The sequence below is a fragment of the Amborella trichopoda genome, chromosome 4 (genome assembly GCF_054954075.1).
Source record: "Amborella trichopoda isolate Santa Cruz 75 chromosome 4, AtrichopodaSantaCruz75HAP2 v2.0, whole genome shotgun sequence".
In the NCBI taxonomy this organism is placed as follows: Eukaryota; Viridiplantae; Streptophyta; class Magnoliopsida; order Amborellales; family Amborellaceae; genus Amborella; species Amborella trichopoda.
Window position 1 is genome coordinate 9,614,322 of NC_142339.1, and position 17,994 is coordinate 9,632,315.

Genomic DNA, 17,994 nt, shown 5'->3' on the forward strand with positions numbered 1-17,994 from the left:
GCAACTCATCTCTTGTAGATATTCTGATAAATTATCATAAAAGAAATAGCAAAGAGATCATCCTTATAAAAACCCACTAGGCCAATAGCCCAGGGCCTGTCCCCTATTCTAGGCTTGAATTAACAGAGTTCAGTTCATCCAGTCTCCTGGTAAAATAACTTCAAGGGCATCAAGAAACTAACGAAACAGGTGAAATTTTTAACATGTATAACACAACATTCATCAGCCTTGGCAGGCGCACACAGCAACGAGATAAGAGAGAGAGCGAGAGAGTTGACAGGGTACACCAATCAGTGACTTCATTTTCCTTCATTTCCTTTGAAAAGTAATTAACATCCTAACATTACATTGATAACCATGATAAATCTATAGAAACAGATAACATCCACGATCACCGCCCACAAAAAAATTCAAGGATTTATATGAGGCACGCCCTCATACCCCAAAAGAGAGAGAGAGAGATGCCTCATACCACCAATAAAGAGAGAGAGAGAGAGAGAGAACACTGTCACCACTACCGCCTGCTATTTGCGGTCTTGGCCTTACTCAATGATGCGAGCTCCTCAATGAGCTTCCTCTCATCACTACTGATTCGTTTTGGTATCTCGACCTGCACCTTCACCAGCTGATCCCCCCGCACATTGGGCTTCCCCAAATACGGTACACCCTTCTTTGCCATCACCAGCGTTGTCCCTGGCTGTGTGCCTGCTGGCACCTTCAGGTCCACCATCCCATCTACCGTTGGCACCTTCACCGTCGTCCCCAATATTGCATCAATATAAGATACCTTACAAGTATACAAAACATTTGTTCCTTCCCTTTTCAAAACCGGGTCCCCAAGAACCTCAATAAAAACATATAAGTCCCCAAGGGGGCCCCCACGTCGCCCTGCATCACCCTCAGAGCGAACCCGAAGTCGACTACCCGAGTCAACACCAGCTGGCACCTATGTTAGGAGGACATGGATACAAATGTCAGTGTCTGACAGAGATGCCTGTTAGAGAGAGAGAGAGAGAGAGAGAGAGAGACAACAAAGGAGTGGGAAGTGAGATTTTAGGACAATAAGCACTTTCAATGGGGAAGACACTAGACAAAAAAACAGTATCCAAGTTTTTCCAAAGTGGAGTATCAGATGTGTGTTGTGTCTTGCATGTCAACATGTGGCAAGAACAATGTATATATGTGTCCAAGTTGCATAGGCTGGCACCTTAAGGCTTATACGCTTCGTTCTCGATACTCGGCCGTCGCCTCCACATGTAGGGCATGGGGTAGAGGTCTCGCCGGTCCCGCCACACACATTGCATGTTGAGACCTGTTGGAAGACACCTAGTGGGGTGCGGGCAGAGGTGACAACTTGGCCTTGGCCACTGCATGCGGTACACTTGACGGACTTTGTGCCAGGCTTGGCACCAGAGCCGTCACAGGTGGAGCAGGCCTCGAGACGGGTGATATCAATCTCTTTGTCGACGCCAAAGACAGCATCCTTGAAGTTGAGGATGAGGCTATAGGACTGGTCGTCACCCTGTGTGGGCCGGTTACGGGCAGCAGCACGTCCCATGCCACCCATACCCCCCATGCCACCCATGCCCTCGAAAAGGGACTCAAAGAGGTCGAATGGGTTGCTGAAATCCTGCAGGAGAGAGAGAAAGCAGATTGTAGCTATTTACATAGGAGGGTTATAATGATTTACACACACAAACACACGTGCATAAACACACCTACACAGAGATTGCCATTTATATCAGGAGAGGAGCCATTTTTTGGGGAAAAAATTGCAGTAATCTGTATGGAGATTTTTTTTATTTTTTCTTTTTGGCGGGGGGGTGGGGTAGAGGGGGGGGGAGGAGAGAGAGAGAGAGAGAGAGAGAGAGAGAGAGAGAGAGAGAGAGAGGCCATTTATATGAACAAAGAGTGCCATATTTGGGGAGAAATTTTACAGCTATTAGTACAGAGAAAGACATGGTGTGGTGATCACTTTTTTTTTTTTTTTTTTTGGGTGGGGCGCGGGGGGAGAGGGAGGTGTGCTGAGGCGAAGGAATAGAACTGATAGCTGCCTCGCAGCAAGAAGATGGAATTACTTACCCCCGTGCCCATGCCAGCACCCTTGAGTCCAGCCTCTCCATACTTGTCATACAATGACCTTTTCTCATCATCAGACAGGACCTACATCCCATCGTCCAATTAGACCATCATTAGTCAATGGAAAACACTATTTATCCCCAGAAAAATTTCACTGGAAAAAACAATATCATAGCTAGAGAGGAAGTCACAGTGCCGACAGCTTCTGCATTGATATCTAAACATATTCTATTTTCAACAGTGGAACAATCTCCAATCAAATCTTACGAATTGGGCTTGGGTAAAGACGGTAGAGGCTGGGTTTTCATAGCACATCTCAAGTCCCATTCGTAACCTTGTCAACAAAAAAAAAAAAAAAACAATCTCTAATCACATGGAGACAAGTAAAAAAAAAGTACCTCATAAGCATTACTGATCTCTTTGAACTTTTGTTCAGCGTCAGATTCCCTACAATATACAAAAGGAGAGGATGAAGCCTTATTCAGATTAAGCCAATTGAACCGAACAAATAAGACATACCACAAACACACTTGAACTACAGCTTTACACAGCACACCTACTCACATAAGGGAACAAGCCACAAACGTAAGCAGATCAAGATTTTGAACTCACTTGTTTACATCAGGATGGTAATTCCTTGCAAGTTTCCGATAAGCTGAAATATCAGAAAATAAGGGTCAATAACTAACAATAAATATACAACTGCCGGGAATAAGAAGGATGATACACAACCAAACATGATAAATCACAAGATTCATAACCATGGCATGCTTTCCTTCAAGCAATTCTCATTTTGTTTTGCTTTAACAAATAATCTGCTGTCTGGTCTTTATTGATATACAGCCCTAGAAATTTGAATACAACATGGGTAAAGATAGTGAAATTCTCTTTCTTTGCTTTAGCAAATAATATGCTATATTCCCCTTTTCTTTTCCAATTAATAATCTGCTTTATACCTTCATCAAGATGCCCCTATAGAAACTTGGCTACAACGTAAATGAAAATAGTTTTGACGCTTTTGATGATCTCCACAAGCTTTGAGGTAGGACACCACAGTCGATCATCAGTACAATTGAAGTTCATTGAATTTTCATGAGAGCTTAGATAGTTAAAAATAATTACCAAAGAGAAGCCAATATGTTTGGTGCAACAAAATATTACAAATACAAGCAATCATCTCGACCAGAATTGGTACTCCCAGAATTTCACTATCCCTTTCCAAAACTACACCTAGATCCAAGTGATCTGTAATGGATGATCTGGATTTTAATATCAAGACAAAAATCATAAGTGAGGGCTATAATAGCCTGAAACAGGATCACATAAATTGCCATTTTCCAGAAGACAAACATCCTCAAGAAAGAGTAAAGGGAAAGAGATGTTCAAAGACCAATAGTAATATATGTATTCTCAGAATAAGTAGAAAAGAGTTCATCATCATCATCATCCGAGCCTTATCCCAACTATTTGGGGTCGGCTATATGAATCTTGCTGCGCCATTCTATTCTATCAAGAGTCAGACCCTCAATTAGATCATAAGTTACCATATCTCTTTTTACTACTTCCATCAAGTCCTTTTGGGCCTTCCCCTTGCCTTTTTAGAGCTTTCCATGTAAACTAAGTCACCATTCCTAACCAGTGTTATATTAGATCTGCGCTGCACATGGCTAGTCCATCTAAGTCTATTTTTCCTCATCTTATCCCCTATTGGAGCCACCCCTAGATTCCCTCAAATGTATTCATTATGAATTCTATCTTTTCTTATCTTCCCACTCATCCATCTCAATCACCTTAGCTACACTCATCTTACCGATATCTTGTTTCCTAAATGCCTAACATTCCGTCTCATAAAGCATGGTTGGTCTTATAGCCATTCTATCAAACTTCCCTTTAGTTTCATGAGCATGCGGCGATCACATAAAACTCCGGATGCCCATCACTTCGCCCAATCAGCTCGAATTCTATGCACGATAACGTTCTCAATCCCTCCATTCTCCAGGATTATCATCCCAAGACATTGAAAATAATCTCTTTAGGTATTTCTTGGTCATAAATCTCAACTACGTCCTTGTTTCTACATAAGCAGAAAAGAACTTAAAAAAAAAAAAAAAAACAACCACAAAACATAGACTGCTTAATTATATTGACTAGTTAGACAAAATTGGCACTCAACTGCTTACAACTAGTGGAAGTGAATTCTAAATCACAGATCTGAGATTAACATGTGACGTAGCACTTTCCAATATCAGATTTGACACAGAACAACTAAGAGAAAATAGTAAATATTCAAAGACTGCAGCAGTCATCCTTTAATCTTTTGGCACAATAAATAATAGCCCCTACAGAGGATTCTATAGCTGCACTCCCAAGAAAATCCACCATCTGAAACTTTGTTGATGGGACATCATGGAGAACTATTCAACACTACTGTAGAATGCCCCATCTCCGCTGTCTGATGAAGTCTTAGATGGTAGACTTTCTAGAGAAGACTACTTGTTATCTTCCTTGGAGAAGACTCATTAGTCTTTGATTGGAACCACACTTGGAAAAAATCTTTGATTCAACTCCAAAACAGAACTGAGATTATTGGATTTCTTTGTTAAATTTAAATATGACCCCTCCCAACAGTTGACCACATAACTCATTTGGAGCAACTAAAACAAGTAAGTTTCATGTCCACGAAATAATAAAAATAACACCAGTACTGATAAACATGAACAAAAAAAAAACTAATAAAGAAAAACATAGAAATAAGACATAGAAAAATAAGAAATATAGAAAACCCAATAACCAACAGCCACTGAGAGCAGACAGCATAACAAGATCCTCACCACTCTTTATTTCAGATTTGCTAGCATTTCTAGACACCCCGAGTACAGAATAATAATCCTGCATACAATAGAAAGCCAATGACAAATATTAAGCATTAGGTACTATAGACATTTGACCACAAGCAACATCAAACATGAATAATGACGAGAAAATATACTCACCCTATCAGCTCTAACAACAAATCGTGCCCCCATACGATGATGACGTTGAATCTGAGGTAAGCCAGAGTTAAACAAAACATACATAGAGTCTGGGGAAAATAGACTTGTGGAGGATGATCCCAAATGTCTCTCCTTAGAACTGCACAAATTTCACAATACGAAGCCCTCAGGCATTACATTCCAATAAGAGAGACTCAGAAACTAATATCCCACACATAACAGGGAAGGTGGGGTGGGGGGACAATTGCGGATTTGAATCTGAATAGTGAACAAGGATTCCCATTTCAAGGCAGTTAAAGAAAAAGTATCTCTCTCTCTTTCTCTCATATATATATATATATATATATATACAAAGATAACATTATATATTTACAAATATTTTTATTAATGTAGGGAATAAAGCGAAAGTAATTACTGAAACATAAGAAGCACCATTAAATGCTGTGAACATTCTAACGATGTTCCACGATTTCAGGTTTTGATAATCATTAACTATTGCACCCTTCTCATAAAAGAACACAAACATACGCGTTTCTCAAGTTTTCATTGTCAAATATAGGATTCATGTTTGCTTAGAGGTATATATACACCCAAGCAAGTGCTATGTTCTACATACACGATGTCAAAATCCACCTTTGCTCATCCATATCCTCAAACACCACACTTGGGAAATGCAAAGCGCCTATCCATACATGCAAAATACATTACAAGACCACTACTTTAAAAAACACTTTTGACTTTCTTTTTTTTAAATGGCAATTTCCTTTGAATTTTGAGTCTGGTGAAGAGTCAATGTAAAGTTCTTCGCAACAGAAAGTAGATTCTCTTCTCCGTCTTTGTCATTTGCATCAAAATATTACTTTCATGGAATCCTCCCTACATTCGTGTATTCCACATTGGTACTGTAATTCACAGTCCAATAAGGCATTTGCTGCATTTCAGTCATCTTAATCTTTTTAAATTCTTTGTGCATATGGCATATGATCAGTCTTTTCTCCAATTCTCCACAGCATCGTCTTTTTCAGGTTCTTTATTTCCTCATTCTAGAGCTAAGACTTTTCACGACAAGACTCTTTTCAAACATTGAATTTCTATCTTAACCAAAAACAACAAAACAATAAAAATTTATAGTTTTCCCTTTCTTGACTCTTATTTCAAATGTATTCGAACAAAAAAGAATGTAGGTGATTTATCTGACAAGAAAAGACAAAAAATAAATCATCCAATTCTCATGCTGTTATGTCAACCAAAATATGTGACTGGGACTACGTTACCCCAATCTGCGAAACAAAGGAAATTGCTCTGCCTTGCTATGCGCTTAAAAATTATATTCAGTTTTTTATGTCCAACTTTATCTTCTTCAATGTTTGAATCATTGGCTTTCACAATTATTTTTTTTGAAGAAAATCTGCAGTTTAAAGTCAACAAATATACGCTTTTATTTTTCCACTATTTTTTTCCCACATCTATTACACATGAATTTGATGTTCCCTTCCTAAAAGTACACTGTGTCCACGTTTACATAAATTAGCCTAAAATACACCATATCGTCATTCATTTATCACCAGGTTGCCATTCTTCCTTCATATTGATAGGAGTTCCTTGCTGTTTGTCGATAACGGCAAATTCATCTCAACTCATTTTTCCACAAGCTGAAGCTCATCTTTTGAATAATGTTGGGAACAGATGGGAACCACCCCAGTACAGGTTCTAAGCTATTCGGCACACATTATCAAGCAAGTGTTTATGGCGAAGATTCCACTCATAAGAAAGAATCAAGATGGATGCAGTGATGGTGGTTCTCTTTCCCTTCCTAACCCTGCAGATGCAGCTAAGCACAACCGATTGTGGAAAGCTAAAAGAGGTCTAACCTATTGTTTTGATTTGTGTATCGGTAGACATCCATATTCACTCTCTAGACACTTTGGAATCCACAGCAGTGAGACATAAAGATTACACATGAGAAACTCACTGCCATGATGAATTAAAGATTTTACTTCATTCCCTTTTTGTTTATATACAGTAACAAAATTCAAGGAAGCTCAAGCAGTGAATTCATAATTAAAAAGAAAAAGGAAGGTCACAACCACTGTTTTGAGAACTGGACTGGCTTTGGACCAAAAAAGTGTCCAGTCCAGCCTTTAGCGATTGAACCAGCAGTCAAACCAGTTGAACTTGTTCTTTATTTTTACTTAAAAAGGTACTTTTTAACTAAAGAAAAAAGGAATAATTTTATAAAACATATAAAACAATAAATTTATAGATGGAGAAACGATTCTTATTAAAGCGATCTAGAGAGAGCGAGAGCGAGAGAGAGAGAGAGAGAGAGAGAGAGAGAGAGAGAGAGAGAGAGGGATTAAACACATTGGAGAGAAAGTAGATTAGAGAGCCCATTAACAACCACATTTACACTACTATTAGAAGACAACTAATTTATTATGAAGAAAATCAAATTTGAATTGCTCAAATTAATGGCGGACCTCATTGGATGGTGAGCCATCTGGGCTTAAGTTCTAAAAAATGGTGTCAAATATGGCAAAAGAAAATTTAGCCCAAAGATAGGACCTTAGGGGGCCAGAAATAGTAAAATGGGATTGGCCAACTCAGTACTTATTGAGTGAACCAATCAGCTAGACCAGATTTTGACCGGCTCCGGATGATTTTTATTTATCAATAACGATTTTCTTTTGGACCAGACTGGCCCAGCTGAACTGCCAGGTCCGGTCCAGTTTTGATAACATTCCTCAGGAACGTCGTTTAAAGCATAAATTAATTTTCAGTTGTTTTACTTTTCATGCACTTTCACCTAGACACAATGGATCCCATTTGACTCCGATGAGCTCGTATTGCACCTATTTCCCGTGGTCCTCCACAAGAATCCTGTTTCAAAACTGAAGTTTCACGTAATTGTTTCACATTTAATTTTTCTAATTTTTCCTTTATCAATTATGACATGATGCAGTTCATCAAATATAAACATCTCTCAAGCCATTTTCTGTCCAAGAATCTCTGATATCAGTCTGCAATACTTAACTCCACATTTCAAGAACCAGTCGATCTTCTGGGGTTATATCGTTCCATTTTTTCATCAATTTAAGCTCATTCAAGCACCTTCTCTAAAGATTGCAAGCTTTTGGGCACACAGTGTCTGTGAAAAATCCAGAAAATAAAGAATATGGATTCTCAACTCTCCCCACCTCAACAAAATGAGAAATATCGTGGCTCCATCCCAATTCAAGCCTACAGATTCTAGGTTTCTTCCAAAATAAGTGAATGAAAGGGATGGAATTTGGACACATTTTTTCATGGAGAAGGAAAAAAGTAAGAAAAGTACAAAAGAACAATTCCAAAACTACAGCAGCTTAAAGTCCCAGCATCCAAATTGCTAGCTAATAGTCCCAGCACGACAGCTTCCAATACTTGTTGGTCCTGAATTGTCCTTCGAGTATTCATCATCTTGGGGTTTAGATTTCCAGACCTGGGGGATGCCATTCTTCAAATGTTATCATTGGTAGTTGGATGTTTGTGATCCTATGGCCCATATCTACCATTGCTGACAGTTCATAAATGGCAAACAAGTTTCCCAGATAATGACATTGCCTCTACTCACCATAGTCACTAGGATCGGGAGCAGAAATGGTACTGGGATTGGGATTGGGATTGGGAGCGGGGGATTATGAAATGCAAGAAGATCCCTATGGTTGGAAGCGTCGTCCATACAATTCATATATTAGGGATTGAGATCCCCAAATGTTAGGGATAGAGATTCCAACCTTATAGGAATCTTGATCCTGACATTTTGGGATCTTGATCCCAATCTTGCTACCTACCTTAAAGTGCATGACAATTTAGGATTATATATACTCTTTAAAGAAGGGATCCTTTTATTTATTGTAAGCAAGCAATGCAACTATATTAAAAGTACAGTTTATGTTGCTAGCTGGCTACAAATGAAAAAAGTCATTATTTTGATTGTTGTTTTGGTCTTTAAGGTTGGGATTGAGATCCCTAATAGCAAGAGTCGGGATCCCTAACAATCAAGATCCCAAAATTTAAAAAAACGAGATGCCTGAGAAATCCGTTCTGGGAGCGATATAATCGAGATCCTAGAAAGGATTGCCTACTAAAGTAGGCGATCCCGGCAACCATGCTACTTAATATGTGACCTACCATTTGACCTGAACTCTAATTATTCTTTACTTCCAATTTCTCCAAAGAACCACATGAAAGCATACCACCAAAATAACCATCACTTGGGAAAGTAGAAGCCTCTAACTCAAATGAATCACCAGCGCATATTTTGTCAATGAATCTGTTAATGAGATAGAAAACAAGCAATGAAAGATCCAAACTGCTTGATCACACTGTGTATTATTTTCAGTACACCACCAAATTCCTGACAAATGATTTAACTGGAAAGAACCAGAGGATTGACGAATAGGCATTAGTCCATCTTCCTCCACAATGTGCCAACAACACTCCTTTGACAGCCTCTATAAACTCCTCAACCTCCATGGCTGAAGGATTTCCCTGCAAGTAGCCATATCACCCGATCCTCTGCCCAAGGTTAAGAATCACAGCACTTAGTCCCCCAACAAATCCTTGAAAAATGGTTTTTTTTTGCTTGAAAAGTTTAATTTTTATTGTATTAAGTTTGCAGATGCCAATACTCCTTGAGAAATGATTCTCCACTCCTTTTGATGATTTGACGTTCTACAAACGACTTGATACTGAATTCTGGCTGTAAAGGCACTTCCATCGTCTACATCTCCAGGCATTGTTCAAAAAAATAAGTGGATGACAGTTCTTGAGGCATTCCAACAGAAGAATCATGACAGAAACAGAAAAACCTCAAGTCATTGAATTTTCTTGCATACTAATTTCAGCCTGTAAGTCGGGTGATGCTTTCAAGAACCCGTGCACATCTACTTTACGCTCACTCTATGAATATATCTGAGCACATAGTCAAGGGAAGCACCCTCCCCAGGGGATGATCTCTCTCCAAAAACACCACTCCCCGCTCCCAGAGTGGATCCTCTGCTCCTCTTTACATGGGACTGTGAACCCACTTACCATGGAATTGTGATCCATATGCTTTACTCTAACAACTAAGGGTACATGTAAAAATTTAGGTAGTGTAGTTTGTGGTCCACAAATAAAGTGTAAGTTACCTTAAGAAAAGGCATCCATTAAAGGTAATTCGAATTTTGGATGGAAACAAAATTTCCTAAAAAGTAGCCAAAAGATCTAATCATAGCCATAGTGGCCGGACTTGGCAAGTAAACACATTTTCTCGAGATTCTCTTTTGAAGCAAGGAAGCAATCACATATTTCACGAGAAACTGCCTCCTCATTAGCTTTCAAATTTTTCGTCAAAAAAAGAATTACCAATTTTATGGAAAGCCCATTATGCATAAGTCTTCTCACAGCATTTGCATGGAGAGATTTAGAGGTATTGACATTCTCACTCTGTGAAATGAAGAGATAAGGAGACAAAAATCAATAAAATATTATACTTTCTAGGAAGATCCTAATCTCATTGTATTGAATAGAAGATTCTATGATGGGTGTTAAAAATAGAGATTTTGTAGGGCTGATAATAACCAGGGGTTGGAAATATTCAACATCTCACACTCTGAATATTTTTTTGCATAGACTGTTATGGAGCTAAAACTTCTTTGTTAAGAATTCTACCTCTTAGCAACTAAATATTGAATTGTGGCTTTATTTCTGTTATACACTTCCTTTTCTTCAAACAAAATGAATGGTTATGAATTCTAGATTTTAAGTGATTGCATTTTGAAATCTGAATTCCAATTTCTCAATCCCATACCATATGACTATAAAACTAACGTAATGCTCTTTAGTTGAGAACACCAGGGTCCATGATAGGCTCTTTCGAATCCAAATGCAAATGAAACTATATTTATATATATATATATATATATATATATATATATATATATATATATATGTATGGAAAAAGTCGGGGTTATCCCACTAGCTCATATGAACATATGAGCCCAAAAGCCCCGATTGAATCTGGGCTGATTTGACAATTACGGATATCCGATAGTGCTTGAATTTTTTTTTTTTCTACAAATCCAAATCACTTGAAATTTTAAGTGCGTGTTCTTCTCATCAAGGCGCACCTAATAAAAATATAAAAAAAATTATTCGAGAAAAACAAAATGACCAAAATACCCCCCGAAACTTTTCGAGGGCATTTTGGTCAATTTATTTCATGTAAAATATTTTTTTGATATTTTTCGAAGATTCATTTATTTTTGATGAACACACGCTTAAAATTTCAAATTATTTGGATTTGTAGAAAAATAAAATTAAATTCAAACACTACTAGACATCCGTGATTGTCAGATCGGCCAAGTTTCAATTTGGGTTGTTGGGCTCATATGTTCATATGAGCTCGTGGGCTAACCCCAGCTTTTTCCTATATATATATATATATATATATATATATATATACACACACACACACTAGAAAATCCTCGTTTTACTCATATTTCAAAAGTTTATTTATTATCGATATTGGTTGAAGAATTACTAAACAAGATTCTAGGAACAAGTACATTTATCCAGATCCAAATAGATATTTTCTAATACTTCTATAAAATACACTTAGCTTTTCATTCCATTTTTTATTTTTCATTTATTGAAATGTTGACGATGTATTTGTATTACTGTACCCAGAAAACTACAACATATGATGTAGGCCTGCACAACATCATAATTGAGAGGGCTTTCATTTACTTATTCTAAATCCAAATAGATATTCTCTAATACTTCTATAAAATACACTTTGCTTTTCATTCCATTTTTTATTTTTCATTTATTGAAGGGAAAGGTTTCTATACTTCCCCTACAGCATACAAGATCTATGCTTCCCCTACCATCCAGCCGTCCAATTTTGATCAAGAGAGCCACTCACCGTTTGATCTTAGATCCGACATCTCAAAGTATTTTATTTTTAGTTTTTTTTATACAAATTGTATGAATATGAAATTTGGTACGTGCCATCTTCTCATTGGGGCGCATCTATAAAAAATATTAAAAATAATTTTTCGATAAAATATAATGACCAAAATACCATGTGAAACTTTCAGGGGTATTTTGGTACGTGCCATCTTCTCATTTGGTACGTGCCATCTTCTCATTGGGGCGCACCTATAAAAAATATTAAAAATAATTTTTCGATAAAATATAATAACCAAAATACCATGTGAAACTTTCAGGGGTATTTTCGTCATTTTATTTTATTGGAAATATTGTTTTTATATTTTTGCTAGTGCGAGTTTAATAGAGGATTGGACGTCCAAAATTTGGTGTCAAAATAGTTTATAGAAAAAAATTAAAAATAAAATAGTGTAGAGGCGTGAAATTGTGATTGGGGCAATCTTAACCCTCCATTCAAAATGGAGGGTTGGATAAGGGGAAGTATATAAGCTTTATGCTGTAGGGGAAGCATAGAAAGCTTGCCCTTTATTGAAATGTTGACGATGTATTTGTATTACTGTACCCAGAAAATTACAACATATGATATAGGCCTGCACAACATCATAATTAAGAGGGCTTTCATTTACTTACTAAATACTTCTGCAAGTACCTTAATTGAGAGAGCTTTCATTGATCAACTCTGACGAGCACAAACATCTCGAAAGGATTTATTATGAAGTTTTATTTACTATTTGTACTATAAACACTCCTCCCCCCCCACCCCACCCCAAACCCCCCCAAAAAAAATATAAAATATAAAATATAACATAAAAAATAAAAAAGGGGAAAACCTACCCTCCCCTTTCCCTGTTTCTTTTCCTCCTCTCTTTCACGTTGCTTGTACCTAGTTGATATTGATATGCAGAATATTAAGAGTTGAAGTTTACTATGAATTTAAGTCGATAATTTTGTGTTTAATTTTTACAAATAGCTATTTTAAAATTTATGTAGGCCTTTATTTATAAATGCCAACAAGTCGTAAAATCACCATGGAATGGTGAGTAGCCAATTCTTGACTTGCTGAGTATCCAACCAGTAAATGCCAATTCCTCTTTGGGTTAATTAGAAGGAAAGCTCTAGAGGACCAATTGAGGAAGTGGTCAGCTCTTATGATTACAGGTCCATTATGTGGTCATAATGGAAATGTAAGATGCCTTAAGGAAAAGGAAGGCAATTCTTTACTGACCAAAAAAATAGCAACAGAATCTAGATAAGAAATCGATAAAGTTAAGTAGGTCATAATGGATATGAATGTTACCTTTAAAAAAGGATGACATTAAATTTAATGCTTTTAAGATAAAGTACTTTTGAGGTTACCATACTTAGAGAATGGACTAGGGCCTTGGCGGTAGTACTACCATCCCCCGTGGATGAAGTCTTGGACTCCATTCTCACCAAAGGATAGGGTCCCAAATCCCCACTAACTTTACCCCTTTTCAGAATGGCTTAGGGCTTTGGTGGCAGTATTGCTGAGCCCCATGGTGAGGTCTCTGACTCCATTCTCACCAAAGGGTAGGGGCCCAAATCCCCACTGACTTACCACCTTTTTAGGGGAAAAAGCCTGGGCTTAATTGGTTAGTGCTTGACTATTTGCACTGCTACGTTCTAGGCTCAATTTGTATCAAGGGTAGGGGCCCTCTCCTCATTGACTCACCAAAATAAAGGTTACCATACTTGTGGTTTCCCTGAGGCTAGCAGCTTGATAATCAATTTCCCTAAGGATTATAAATAAAAAAAATGATTGAAGCACTTTAATTGGGGTGAGATTTGTATAAGGTGCCCAACTTATACTATACAAGTAAGGCACACCTTTTAATTTTGTTGGAAGATGTATTTCCGGTATCAGAAACCTTACAATGGGTTTAAATTAATGTTCAACCCTAATCATGAAATTTAAAAGTCTAAAAAACAATGTAAATAAGTAGATATATAAACATTTCAAAATCTTGAAAATAGATGGTCCAGATAACTTATTATAAGATGAACTATTTTCAGGACTTGAAATTCTTTTTTTTTTTTTTCTTTGTATCATACATCTCGAGGTTGAAATGATCAGTTGGAAGGTTTTCCAACTCCAGATCACTTTTTTCAATTGGAACTTTGAGGTGCACCTTACTTCCATAGTGTAAGGTTGCAACCTTATATAAAATATTTCTTTTTAATTGATTATTATTAAAAATCATACTTATCATTATTCTTAGATAGAATTTTATTTCACAAAAATTATGTAATAATTAGTTATGGGTTTTGCAATGTGAAATTAGTTATAATTTTAATTCCTTTTTTAAGTAAATACTTATTAGTTTTACCATATTTCTTAGAAAGGAAAAATTCTTATCCTCCCCAACTCAACTTTTGAGGTGGATGAGAGACCCAAAAACAGGTTCTATTATCACCCACAAATAATGACCCTCCAAATAAGGTTAGATTTGGAGCTCCAAAAAAGTTCCAGATCCTTAGATTCATGCATTTTTGGAGCTCCAAGCCTTTCTTTTTCTCTCCCCCCTTTTCCAAATAAAATTTGATATGGAGCTCCAAAAATCCACCAAATCCAATAGACCTAGTGCCCATTCAAATTGAACGATCTTAACTTGATTTGCTGGCAGAAATAGATTTGGAGCAGTTTTGGACCCTCAAATCAATATTTTCTTTAGGATATTGTTTTCGGTGTGAGGAGACTGGTATGGAACTTTTTAGATCTCTCACATATCTCAAAAGTGGTTTATCAGGTGGAGTATTAAATCTTCTGCTCCTTGGAACGCATAAAGTTTTATCATACATGTTTATGGTATGTGCTGCCATGATGCCCCCAGATAGGGGACCTTTTGCCAGTGCCAATCCCCTAATGCCAAGCCTATTTCTGCTCCAAACGATTTATGTATGAACCCATTTTTCACAAACATAATGGACAGAATAAACTGGCCCTAACCTAGCTTGAATCAACTAAAATTCAACATAAACAAGCAATAATAATGTACACGTATATGCCCATCTAGAGCTAACTGCATAGCAATTTTGCAGTTAGATTGTAAGGAGGCTTTTCTTTTTAGCTCTTATCAATCTTTATAGCTTGAAAGAAATCAGAACATGGATTAAGACACTCAATAAACATTACAAAAAGGAAAATGGATCCCACATAACTAACAGATGGCATGAAGGTGAGCCTATTCCATATACAGGTATATGCTGCATCAATGGCCTTTCTATGCACATGCTGGGGGAATACCTTGGGAAGCTGATAGCTCATTATTCCCAACCAATTTCTGCAAGACTCCAAGTTCCAAAGGTTAATGGCTAGCCAATACAATTACATTATGGAGCTCCCTTTAAAAGAAGCACTAGATTCCTAAGGCCATAGAGAAGAGCTCTAAAAGGTTAAGATGGAGATGAAGATCCTCAGTTGAACATCTATTCTATCATTTTTTGAGGTATAATGGTCAGAAATAAACTAAGGCACCAAAATAACACAAGAAAAACTGCATAAACTGTGACCAGTTGAACCTCTACAATTGCAATATTCGAAAAGAGATTGAAAACTTATTCAAAATTGCAAAGTTGAAAACTGGAAAGTAACAAAACTAAATATCTTTGCAAGATTGCAACCAACGTGAAAGACATAAAGAAACTAGGACACGAGCACTCCATCTAAGTGACAACATGGAGAGAACTAGCATTCAAAGAGAAACTATAGATGATTGCATTTTTACAAATCTCTTTCCCTATACATGAACTAAATACATACATTAGTAATCTAAACAAATAATAAATACATAGAGCCTCTGCCCATGTCCTAGATATTTGAGCTGCATGCAGCTGATATTTTAGAAATCATACAATGTGAAAAATTGAATAAGATACAGATAATTAACATGAAGTATCAATACAATACAACCATAGTAACAATAAAGAGGGCCTACTATGCAGAGATAATGATAAAAAGGGTTTACTATGCAGCAATAACTAAGCCACAAATTGCATGAGGCCACAAATGAAATTCTCAATAAACTGAAAAGAACATAAGGGGAATACTAAGTCTTTCTGCCTTATTTAACATAAAAGCAGTATGGAAACTTGCCTGTACTGAGATGCCAATAACTTATTGGAGTCGAAAACCGTCGTGCCACGAGGAAACGAACATCTTAGCATGCACTGAGGACGAATCCCCCATTGTACTACCCATGTACCTCCACACGGCACAAGTGCCATTAAATTATTGTTCGGAGAAGGATAACAGCTTTTGATTATTGACTATCCCCAATATCTTCGTAATCAGTTGGTTTCAAGTTCAACTGCAAAAGAAGTACACAAGAATAATCCTCGTGACAATATAAAATAAGTCTTTGGGTGAATGGGTAGAAGGAAAACAAAAAACAAAAAACAGAGGAGACTTTTCATGTTTTTAACTAGGAACATATTATAGCCACACAAGAGGAAAGGGGGGGGGGGGGGGGGGGGGGGGGGGGGGATTGGTAACATATACAAGACACATGGAATGAGAGCAAACCATGATGCATAACTACGGAAGTATATAAGGATAAATAACCAATCAGATGAACACAAATCTGGTTCTCAGGGGCTTCAGATGTACAGGATAACAAGGGGGTGAAGAGTTTTAGACATTAAATAAACCCCAATACCCCCTCCACCGACCCCCTAAAAGAATGGATTACAAGAGCTGGAACACAAACGTTCCAGCTTTAGGCCACCATGGTGCATTTATGCACATGTATACCAAATAAATAAAGCAGAATACTAGAATTAACCAATAGGTAATCTCATATGCAAGCAAAGAGTTATCACACTACTGGTGCACACTAAGACGCTCATATTTGGATACCAATTTCAAAGAACTTCAGGGCAGGCTCACTGCCCTGCGTAGCTTACAGAAAAATCATATCTTCAGAAAAGCAAGACAATCCTATTCTTTAAAGATAATGAATAGATTAAAAGATTTCCCAAACATCATGCATATCGATTTTACCTTCTATTAACATACATTTCATGAAACACTTAACCTGCAAATTGAAGAAGCATAGATAAATGAAGTAGAAACTGAAGCTCTACTCTATAATTATAAGAAAGACTTATGAAGGAATGACACATTCCACACAAGTCTCAATAAGAAACATAAATTGTAATCTATGGAAACTCGAACCCATTCACAGAAAAGCACTCCAAAAAACCATAAAGCAGCAACGACAAACCCCATTTCCAAACTGTAACCTACTTCTCTACAAAAACCATAAATCAGCCACACAAAACCCCATTTCCAAACTGTAACCTACTTCTTACTCCCTCAAAACAGAAATAAATTTCCTCCTCTTCTTCACTATAATAACACAATTATCAAAACATTGACCTCACACCCCAATGAAAAAAACGAGGAAAAAGGAAACCACATGCTTCAAAAACCAACAGAAAAGCATATACAAACTACAACTCATATTCCAAACAAAGATATTCAATTAGTAACTTCTTGAATCAATAGAAGCAGATGAAATTTAACAAAATTCTTTTGGCGAAATCAGTAAGAGGATGAGGAGCTGTAAGCTTTACCTGAAGGATGAGAGGGGCGTTTGTTTGTGTGGTGATAGGGGTGGGCAAGGGGTTTAGAGGAGGTTTTCGGGGCGAAGTATCGAAGGGACGATGCAATCAACCCTACACCGTTATCGGTGTGTGTTGATTGATTATTCTAGAACCAATGAATGAAAATATAGAACAAAGTCCCCGTCTCCTCTCTCTCTCCCCGTTGTGACCTTTAAATGTACGTATTTTTTATGGAAGTGAGGCTCTCAACAATCAATGTAGAGCGTACTTCCAATAGTGTCAAAAAATGGGGTTTCACTATACCTTCAAATAGTGTAAAAAATATAGTTTCAATATTAAAAATCTCTGTGATAACTTTAAA

At 37.1% G+C, this 17,994-nt stretch overlaps 1 protein-coding gene across 2 annotated transcripts; it reads right to left on the minus strand.

The window, feature by feature from the left end:
* Positions 1 to 294: 294 nt before the first annotated feature.
* Positions 295 to 17,766, minus strand: LOC18442918 (chaperone protein dnaJ A7A, chloroplastic). 2 transcript variants are annotated; one of them, XM_011628232.3, is made up of 9 exons: positions 17,643 to 17,766; positions 16,162 to 16,375; positions 5,073 to 5,211; positions 4,911 to 4,968; positions 2,692 to 2,734; positions 2,478 to 2,526; positions 2,083 to 2,163; positions 1,208 to 1,630; positions 295 to 946 (listed from the first exon to the last, which is right to left on the minus strand). In XM_011628232.3, exons 2-9 carry the CDS (start codon positions 16,290 to 16,292, stop codon positions 515 to 517), a joined length of 1,356 nt encoding a protein of 451 aa, XP_011626534.2. In that variant the 5' UTR covers positions 16,293 to 16,375; positions 17,643 to 17,766; the 3' UTR covers positions 295 to 514. The 2 variants fall into 2 exon arrangements, with proteins under 2 accessions (XP_011626534.2, XP_088720997.1); XM_088864871.1 differs by having other exon boundaries at positions 295 to 994.
* Between the last annotated feature and the right edge of the window lie 228 nt (positions 17,767 to 17,994).